At 39.4% G+C, this 10,920-nt stretch overlaps 1 protein-coding gene across 3 annotated transcripts; it reads right to left on the reverse strand.

The window, feature by feature from the left end:
• Positions 1-449: 449 nt before the first annotated feature.
• LOC135475017 (uncharacterized) lies at positions 450-10,389 on the reverse strand. 3 transcript variants are annotated; one of them, XM_064754746.1, is made up of 5 exons: positions 10,299-10,389; positions 6,548-6,747; positions 5,420-5,606; positions 4,099-4,938; positions 450-3,592 (listed from the first exon to the last, which is right to left on the reverse strand). In XM_064754746.1, exons 2-5 carry the CDS (start codon positions 6,624-6,626, stop codon positions 1,147-1,149), a joined length of 3,552 nt encoding a protein of 1,183 aa, XP_064610816.1. In that variant the 5' UTR covers positions 6,627-6,747; positions 10,299-10,389; the 3' UTR covers positions 450-1,146. The 3 variants fall into 3 exon arrangements, with proteins under 3 accessions (XP_064610816.1, XP_064610817.1, XP_064610818.1); XM_064754747.1 differs by lacking the exon at positions 10,299-10,389 and adding an exon at positions 9,673-9,754; XM_064754748.1 differs by lacking the exon at positions 10,299-10,389 and adding an exon at positions 8,912-8,958.
• Positions 10,390-10,920: the final 531 nt, after the last annotated feature.

Below are 10,920 nucleotides of genomic sequence, written 5' to 3' on the forward strand. Positions count from 1 at the left end.
AAAAAACGAAAGAAATAGCTAGTTCTATACACAAATATAACAAATCAAAATAACCGTTAAGACCCTTTTGTTGTCCACCAAATATTGGCAGTATAGCACGTCATTAGTGTGGCACGCGGGCAAACATGTCAGAAGGGCACTCGATTGACATGTAGCAAACAGTCAGGCATTAATGAGATCTACCAGAAAATAACACTCTGCCACAAAAAGCACTGTAGTTCGGCATCAATTGGCACTTTTAAAAATAAAACGTATATATAAGATATGGCACGATATGGCATAAAGACATAGTTACATGAATAGCAGGATCATGTGCACATTTAAGATGGAATTGTTCTGATCCAATAGTTAAAAAGAAAAATATCTTTTTCGTCCATATCCTAACAATAGCATATATGTAGCATGTAGGCAGTTACATGTCAAGTATTATTGGTACACACATAAAATATTTATTTATTTATTTATTTATTTGATTGTGTTTTACGCCATACTCAAGAATATTTCACTTATACGATGGCGGCCAGCATTATGGTGGGTGGAAACCGGGCAGAGCCGGGGGGAAACCCACGACCATCCGCAGGTTGCCGACAGACCTTCCCACGTACGGCCGGAGAGGAAGCCAGCACGAGCTGGACTTGAACTCACAGCCACCGCATTGGTGAGAGACTCCTGGGTCATTACGCTGGACTAGCCAGCTAACCAACTGAGCCACGGAGGCCCCCACACATAAAATATATGACAACAGAATAACATTCAAGTAAAATTATAACCGCTTTACGTACAATGTTACCAAGCACATCCATATAGCACTATTCAGAACAATAGAGGTAAGTTATCAAGTTTTCGTTACATCATTGTCCTGTTTGATGAAAATATTCTCTTGAGTAGCACTTAGTTAAAGATAAGATGTATAACGAACATTCGCTATACAGGTAAAAAAGTAATGCATTGGAATGGCTAGATATCAAAAGTGCTTCAAATGGTTAATGACACAATAAATGCCACAATTTTTAACGTTTTGAACGTATCTCCCATGGCATGGTGTAAAAAAACTAACGGGTAGTCCGCATGCTGTGACAGGTTTTTTGAGCTGGTAATGATAGTTAGGTAGCATTCTATGGTAGGCACCACCTGTAGACCAAAGTTTTATCTGACGGTTGCCCGGTGCTGCTGAGAACGGACGGCCGATGGTTGCCACACAGGCACATTCTCTCGAGGGAGCAACTGTTTCTCGAGGATTGTATCTGCCGCTTTTTCCGCCATCATTATCACTGGTCCGTTGAGATTGCCGCTGACGACACTAGGCATTATGGACGCGTCTACAACACGTAGTCCCTCGGTACCAAACACCCTGGTGTCGTGGTTCACCACAGCCATCGGGTCCGACTCCCTCCCCATCTTGCAGGTACACGAGGGATGGTATGCGCTGTCAGAGTGTGCGCGACAGAACGCATCCAGCTGAGAGTCTGTCTGTACATCAGGGCCTGGCTGAAGTTCCTCCCCACGATAAGGTTCGAACGCCTTTTGCCCTAATATTTCACGTGCAACTTTAACACAATCTCTCATTTCTCTGCGATCAAACTCCGTGGACAAGTAGTTGGCGACAATGACGGGGTGTTGTCGTGGGTCCTTTGATAGAATATTGACGAACCCAGAACTCGTTGGTCTCATCGGTCCGACATGTACCTGGTAGGCATGACAGTCACCCATCTTTCTGCCATGGTCTACAACAACCGAGGGCAGGAAATGAAACTGGATATTAGGGTGATCTTCGTCAGTACTTCTGACGAATCCACCCGATTCCAAGTGAGACGTGGCGGCGAGGCCCGTAGAATTTGTAAACCATTCCAACCCTATCTGAATCATGTTGTGAGGGAATTTCCATTGGGCACCATACAGGGTAAGCGGCTGGGTACATTTCTGCTGAACGTACAGTTCAAGATGGTCCTGCAGATTTTGCCCAACCCCAGGTAAATGAACCTTAACGGGGATGTCCAGCTTTTTCAAGTCGTCTCCATTGCCAATACCAGACAGCATCAGGATCTGCGGAGAATTAATACTGCCACCGCTTAAGATAACTTCCCTGCTGGCTCTCACATGATGAACTTGTCCAGTCTGTTCGTATTCAAGTCCCACAACACGGCTTCCTTCAAACAACAAATGACTCACGAAGGCATTTGTTTCGGTGTCTAAGTTGGATCGGTACAAAACTGGTCGCAAATATGCGGAGGATGCGCTCCATCGTCTGCCCTGATACACCGTCATGTCCATCCAGCCAAAGCCTTCTTGTTGGTAACCATTCATATCATCCGTGAAGGGATAACCCGCCTGAACACCAGCTTCTATGAAAGCCTTGTACAGAGGGTTGTTGGATTTCCCCCTGGATACATACAGCGGTCCTGAACCTCCACGGTAAGTATTCGGACCCAACTCGTGTGTCTGGGATTTCTTAAAGTAAGGCAAGCAATCCGCATACGACCAGCCTTTGGCCCCTTCTCTCTCCCATCGGTCATAGTCATAGGCATGTCCTCTAATGTAGACCATGGCATTTAGAGATGATGAGCCTCCCCAGACTCTACCTCTTGGCCAATACATTTGCCGGTTGTCCATGTAGGTCTCTGGCTCAGTGTGGTAGTACCAATTATATTGATCATCACACAGGTTATACATCAAGGCAGCTGGCATATGGATTGTCCACGTGTTATCTTTAGGACCCGCTTCTAACAAGAGAACTTTGTTGTTTTGGTCTGCGGACAAACGATTCGCAAGGACACAGCCTGCTGATCCGGCACCAACAATGACGTAGTCATACTCCTTCGCCTCTGGGTTCAGTGACATGGAAGTGGAGTACTGTCGTCTTGGTTGAGTGTACATGGTATGATACTGCCTCGGGGATGAACTGCTGACAGTGTTCAAGCTGAGAAGTCTTGAGGGTTTAGCTTCACTGAAACCTCCCGGAGGTCTTTCTAATGCATGGTCAATGATATGTTTTATACTCGGAATGACATAGTCTGCTAATTCTTCAAGATCATTTTTGGAACTAACTCCACTGAGGACGCCAATGCTTGCCTTCACTTTCGCATCTTTGCCCATTCTGAGATCGCCCACAGAATCTCCAACAACTATAGTTTCTGAGGGATCAATCTTCAGTTCTGTGCAGATCATCAGAGCATTGTGGGCTGAGGGTTTAGGTTGTGAACTAGGGTCGTCCCCACAAACCATGACATCTACAAATTTGCGCACCTCCAGATTTGTCAACAATGTGTGGGAGTCTTCTCGATTCTCAGATGTACACACAGCCACTTTCACGCCATTTTTCTTCAAAGCTCTGAACAGGTCACCAAGGTCGTCAAATGCTTTCACTCCTTTATCTGTCAGAGGGCGACATTCCTTCAACACCCTGTTAACAAACATGATAGCTTCGTCATGGTAGTATCCTTCGCCCTTCAGCAATTCCACAAGTTTCCTCTTGATCTGTACTATGGTCCCTTGCCCGAGAACACCATCTTGGATTTTCTGTGTGTCCCGGCAGACACCCAAAAACTCATACACCTTATCCAGAGGAATGTTCAAGTCTGTTTCTGTGGATAACCTGATAAACAAAAAAGAAAAGAAATATAAAGATTAGAGGTGCTCATTAATATTCAACCATTTATGTACAAACAGACCCACCATGTCATTAGAATAAGGGAAAACTGATAGCTTTTTCCATTAAATAGAACAGTCCTGATGACAGATACAATGATAATCTGAAAGAAACTTTCCAGTATCAAAAAATAAATACATCTGTATGGAAGACCATCTTAACTTCAATTTATGATTATTCTGGTGTTATATCAACCTTAAAGTGCCTCAAAAATTCTGCACATTATACACTATAAAGTATGTGACATTTCATTGATTCAACCAGGCAAATCCAAAATGTATTGAAAAAATTTCAAACAATTTCAAATTCCCTTTCACAAACGATGGAAGGACATGCAGCAAACTGTATATTAAAGTCAAAGATGATAACACTTCGCATGAATATTTATGTTTTGTGTTGCAATCAAGGTATTACAACATGGCAGCTGAGGGAGATCAGATTGTTGAACTTACTGTTCTAGAACCTGATCAACAAACGGTATCCATCTTGACTGAGCACAGATTAATGTTCCACACAAGTCAAATATAATAAGAGAGGCCTTGCGGTTGAAAACAGGATATTGTGCATTACTGCCATCACAATCAATAACGGCTTCCTCTAAGGACAATGGTTCCACAAGAATACGGTCAAAGGATGAGTAGGTGTAGTAGTCTTTCCATGCTTTTGTTGGCAGAACGATTGGCAATAAATCGGTGACACTTCTGATAATGTGTGAAGCATCCTTAGACAAATGATGTGACTTTCCAACCCCACTCAAAACTCCAATACTTTTGCCAAGCTTAGCTGCTTTTCCCATGCCCACATCGGCATGGGTATCTCCCACCATGGCAGCCTCTGAAGGATCCACACCCAGTACATTACAGATAACGTTTGCATTGTGAGCAGAGGGCTTGGGCTGCATCCCAGCATCATCCCCGCACACAATCATGTCCACATATCTATGGATACCAAGTTGTTTCAAAGCACTCATTGTTCCCTTTCTGGAGTCAGCCGTGCAGATGGCCACCTTGATATCGTTGGTTTTCAGTATTTTGAACAAGGTCTTCAGATCTGCTAAAGATCTGAGTGATGTAGGATTACTGGTGTCTCCTTCTTCCCAGTTTCTGATAACAAGATTACGGGCAGCCTCTGTGGTGAATCCTTCACTTATTAACAGCTTTGTCAGCTCATCCTTGATAATTGGAGTTGTGCTCTCAGCTAGCAATCCAGGTCTTACTGTGTTCGTCTGATCACAGTACCCCAAAATTTCAAACACTTTGTCAGAAATATCGAGTGCAGATGCTTCCTCAAGCCTGCGAGGAATAAAACTTGGCTGCCTTATACCACAGAACATATGAGCAGATGTCATGATATCCAAGAGTAACAAACCATCATTTTAGGGTCAGATGCTTAGAAATCTTTACATTGGCGCCTTTATTAATAAGTAAAGTCATCTTTTTGCTTTTCACCTGTTCTCAGGACTTTATATTTCCTGAAGATGGTACAATTCAAACCAAAGTACAGAACACTATAGAACCATGTATATTACTCATTCAGAGCTCTGTTAATATTGGTTTCTTTCAACAAATTAATCATTGGCCTCTGTTATAAAACTCACTGTACAACACTGAATTTTGTAAGTCAAACGACACTTTTATTATATTTTACTAATATTACACAGCATATACACATGTGCATATAGAGATACATGCAATATTCACAATACACTTTCTTCAAATTCCAAATCCAATGTACAAATGACAAAATACTAGTGAAATGCTGGTAAAAGCTTACCTTGTTGCCAGTCTTTTGGCCCATGGAGACCACATGGAGTGAAAACAAATCAGGGTGCCATCTTTATCAAATATCACCAGAGATGTTTTCTTCTCATCTGATCGTCTTCTATCTGAAGTCGGTCCATTTTGCCCCTGTGCAGTTGTGCTGACAGCTGATCCATACTTCCTCCAAACAGAACTCTGCTCTAAGGACAGTATCAAACAGAACAGGCTCAGAATAGTGCATAGATCCACGAGAGTGGTCTCCCATTACTCGCAAATATCCAACATGTCTAAAGCTGTAAAGATGTACTTTTACAAAGCCTGCATTGATGCTAAGTTAAACATTAAGGCATGATGTTACATGAACCTTATGCCATGTGCATGCAGGTACTGACTGCAGTTTTCTACATATGTCACCAAGTGATAAAATAAATAAACCTGCACTGAATATTTCGGATAGCTGGCTGACTACTCTCATGTCACCGAACTTCCAGCACGTAGTTCTTGATGAAAGTAGGCTGTATTCACATCTCCATACATTATGTAAATGCCCTGTTACAGGTTCTGGTTGGCACATATGATAAAGTACTAATAGCTTTTTCTTCAAAAGTAGGGCACTGTAACATGTTGACGGTATTTCACTAGAATAAAATTATGCAAAAAGCTTGAGAAAAAAAAAAAACTGGCAAAGCCTTAAGTGTTTATTTAATTGTTATTTTAAGCCGTACTCCAGAATTTTTCACTAAATACGCACTGGAGGTACTTTTAATGGATGGAGGAAACCGGCGTGACTAAGGTAAACCACCAATGTTTGGCAAGTTACTGATAAACCCTCCTACGTGCAATATACATAGTACAACCATGCATTTAATGTTGATGGAAGACGAATGGTCTTGAACTTGTGTTAGGCTGCACAAATGGTCAACCAAGTACTTCCTGTTAATACCCATGCCCCCAAACCCCCAGTAAATGGAAGGCTCCAAGAACAGACTATCAATTGGGACGTTGGACATAAAAGAGTTTGAATATTACATGCATCTGCCAACAGTCTGTCAAAAACAATTTATCAACTCACAGAACCCATAAATTAACTTGTTGTATGTACTCATGAACATGTAAATATGTAATAAATTTCCAGTATTACCTATGATAGTCTGGGGAAACTGTACCCTCCTCTGATACATCCAGTATCTTGAAGTCAATCGTCTAGCTGAGTGTAACATGATGACTGTCTTTGGTCACTTCTGGAATATCCCTTGCATCTACGCTAGCTCTGACAAGTGGGATGGCACATCAACCTCAGTTTTTCTCCCCATGTCATTTCTGTTCGGGACCACATGTTCACTGCAGGTGCATAATTGTAGGTTTCTTCATGAAAATTGTCACCTTATGTGTTATTATAATTATTTACCAGCAGCAAAACTTTTGCTACAATCAATACTTTTTTATTATCAAGTTACAAAATAATAAAAATAAACATATAATATACATTCATGTTCATTTTAACTATTTCATATATATAGTATGGCCAGAATTAATACCAAAAGTAGTTTTAATGATCTGAACCTGAAAAAAAAAAAAAAAAAAAAAAAAAAAAAAAAGAGACAATAACAAAACTTGTAAAGAGATACATTTATAATTATTGGAAACATTGGGATTATTGATCAATCTCTAACCACAGCAATATAGTCACACATGAAATCTGGCCTCTTGTCATTTTACATGTACATTTACCTTAACTTCAGTTAAATTCTAAAGATTTATGCAAATTAATTGGTACTTAGCAATATTACACATCCCTTAGCACCAGTATATCTTTATCAGCAGAATAAAGTTAAAAAAATACAGTAATGTTAATTGCAATTTATTTTATGATGTCACTGATTTAGAATTACACCATATGCTTTGTAGTCATCGCATTTAACAACAATCTAATAAAAAAATGCACGCATCAGGGATGTTTAGACTAACACAGCAACATCCTAATTTATGCAAGATTAGATCCCTCTTAATACCATCATTTAGGTATCAAATCTGATGCATGGATGTTACATCTGGTTACTGATATATGCATACAACACTGGGTCCAACTCACATCCACAACTAACATGAATGTCAGATCACGGAAAAATCAGTGTATAGTTTTTAAAATGTTAAAGGTTATCAAATGAAGTTCTTTAAGAAATGTAAACTCCACAATACTTGATCGCCTGTAAAATGTGAGTGTCTGGTTTTGGTAAAAAGTGCATTTATCCAGTGGTCAAAATCAACTCAGAACCTGGCTCTGATGATCTAGAAACTCTAAGCTTGTGGGTAGCCCCATCCTTTAGAAGAGGTTCCATCCATGGTCCCTGAACATTGCTTTGCATCTTATTGGATGTCAATGGTAATGTTTAGGATATGACATAAGCTGTCTTAGACATCTAATAAATTAGACCTAGTCTGCCTTAACTTGTGGTTTTATTCCTGATCTTATAGATTTGAACTTACATGCTAATTATCACTTTTATTTTGAACATCTAAGACAATCCTCAGAATTAATATTAAACTGTTAAGCCTCTCAGTCCTGTAGTCTGTATTTTGTTCAGGTTGGCTAAAGATGGCTACACCATGGTACTATGACTGCACTTTTTACCACAATTTTATCTTAGCAACAATTCCATAGTATTTATAGCTCCTCGCTACAGCAGTTGAACTTTTAAGTATACATACATACAAATAATCCAAAATAAATAGCCCAAATATACCTGTACAGCACATGTAGTTGTACCCACTTGATAGTTAATAATTACCTTAGCATATCTTCTGTACATGGATACGTACATGCACCATGATGATCCTATACACCAGCTAGGCCATTGTGGCCCAGCTGTATCACCCTGACAACTTAAGTCTGACCCCATGTGTTTGTACTTCTGCCCTACATGTATATCTCAAAAACCTGGTGCAATATTATACTGTACTGTACATATCAGTAGTATGTAGGCATCATGTCTTGAGTTTAATCTAAGACTGCATACATCTATGACTGGCAGACAGACAGTTAATGTGACAGTCAAACACCAGTCCAAAAAGAACTGTGCCATGTTTAGATCATGCACTTTGTAAAGTTCAAAAGTTCAGTAGGTTAATGCACAAAATACAGTACAACCATCAGGCTATAGTTAAACTATAGAAAAAAACCCCATCTATATTTAGCTTTTAAGGCGCACCATATATGTACATAAATATAATCTTCAGTACTTGTACAAGTTACATTAATACTGGAGTTTCATTAATACTGGTAATAAAATAGCTATGTGTAGGTTATGCACATGCAATAAAACTGTATTGTAAAGCATTTCCTTAAAGCTGCAACTTAGGCTGTGACAAGAAATTACTCAGAAATTGATGGTACTCGAGGTTTATAGCTACAGTATCTGTAAAGGTTTCACACATAATTCGCAAATCTTGATGCTATAGGCACCACTGTTTACTAGATCATATGGAAATGCAAAAACCAGCAAACCTGCATGACAAAAGCCAGCAATTCTGCTCCACAAAACACAACTTGAGATTACAGCTTAACAACCAGTTCATAATGTGTAGACACTTGTCACAGACCACATTTAGTTGTGCAGAAGAGAAGAATGAGCTTTCCCTTATTACCACTTATGTCTGCAACATACTCAATGTATGCTTGGGATGATGAAAAGGTACACAATGTACATGAAAAGTTCATTTAATCTAAATTAAACATCTACATTAATCCATTTGTTAAACATTCCTTTCATTTGTCAAGTGACATATAACAAGCATGCGAAATCCTCACATAGGTGCCGGTTACTATATATACCTGTATGCATGTGCTGCGTGTAGCACGAACGTAAATGTACATGTACTTTATAACAAGATTACACAAGTGTAAGTACATGTAGGACAGACAATCTGCAGTGATGCAGAGACATCAATGGCCACACAGCTCTTCACAACAGTCATAGATCAAGGAAATAGGCTACATGTACATGCAAGCCTCATATACCAGTATAAAAATGACCTTTTTTGTACATGTAGCCTACATCATTATTAACTGACACTCACTACTGTCAAAATATAACCACTTAACATGTACACACATCAGTCAGGTTAATAACTATGGAAAAGCTTGTGTACATCAACATCAATAGAACACTAACAGAACACAAATTGTATCACACAGGCAAAACAGTACATCACTCAGACAGCATTCATTTATATTCAGTAAACTCTAAGTATTGCAGTAACACTTACATAAATGATAATTTGCATGTATCTCATAGACGCAAATTGGCGTTTCAGCATGCTCCATGTAAAACCTGAAGCAGCTACCTGAAGTATTTATATATTTAATCATTTATTTGATTGTTGTTAATAACTCGATAATTTTTCACTCATACAATGGCAGACATTTTTATGGATGATGGAAACTGGTATAAGCCACTGGTATTTGGTAAATTACTGCCGAATTGATCAACCATTTGTCATCAATGATCACATGACAGAAGAGCCTAGATGCATGCTGAGAATTTCTCAGAAATTAATTGCTTCAGGTAGGTTCTTTGATGTACATTTACATAACCTCTACTGTCACACGTGAAATTCTGAATTTGAGCTTATATTACAATAAATTGTGACCAAATTTTACCCACCTTTTACCACGTTTACGTGGAAATTCGCATAAAAACGCTCAAGTATGAATAGTACATATTTTTAAACATGGCAACAAAAGCGTGATGGAATATTCCTACCTCGTGAGGACCGTGCTGGAGACTACACTGTTAGTGTATGTACTATCTGATAGTATTTTCATCACCCCCCCCCCCCCCCCCCCCCCCCGACCCTAACTCAAATGACCACAATACAGAGGCTTGACCTACATCTGTGCCCCCTGATTGGTCAGTTGTGTTTGATGCTTCTCTGCAGTGAGTGTAGTCCAAATCAAGGATCTGGTTTTATCTTGTTTTTCTGTAAACACAGAAGAGAGACTTTAACATACATGGACTACCGATTTAAATTCTTCACATCTGTGCACAGCAGTGAAAATAATAGGAAATCATTTTATTATAAAAACAGCTGCTTTTAGTTAAAAAGCAGAAATGCACATATCTAGCAAATAAAACAAGTTTATTACTATGATCCTCGGTCAACCTATTCCTATCCATGTCTCTTGGGTTTAGGTCTATATATTTAATGATTGTGATATAGGCCTACTGGCTGCACTATAATGGTTATCTATCCCGACATAATCATGAATTTTGCACTAGCCTCTGACTTGACTGGGACAGCCTGTATCATATTGTACTGATAATTTAAATTTAAAAATATGTTCTGTTTTGATCTGCATTGGTCTCAGCAGCTTTAAATTATAATTTATCTCGTACATTTTGTGCCATACAGGCCTACATGCGTGAATCGTACCTAGCTGTTTTGACATTTTCTCCTGACGGGTCAGTAGCAGTGTCAGTCGTGGTGTAATTTTACTGACAGATTTTAAATGCC

This window comes from Liolophura sinensis, chromosome 9 (assembly GCF_032854445.1).
Source record: "Liolophura sinensis isolate JHLJ2023 chromosome 9, CUHK_Ljap_v2, whole genome shotgun sequence".
Lineage (NCBI taxonomy): Eukaryota > Metazoa > Mollusca > Polyplacophora > Chitonida > Chitonidae > Liolophura > Liolophura sinensis.

Excerpts from the sequence above, each read along its gene's own strand:
- LOC135475017 (XM_064754746.1), bottom strand. The coding sequence starts at position 6,626 with ATGTTACACTCAGCTAGACGATTGACTTCAAGATACTGGATGTATCAG. Across the intron at positions 4,939-5,419 it reads GCCAAAAGACTGGCAACAAG|GCTTGAGGAAGCATCTGCAC; the intron begins GTAAGCTTTTAC and ends TATTCCTCGCAG. Across the intron at positions 3,593-4,098 it reads GTTGATCAGGTTCTAGAACA|GTTATCCACAGAAACAGACT; the intron begins GTAAGTTCAACA and ends TTTGTTTATCAG.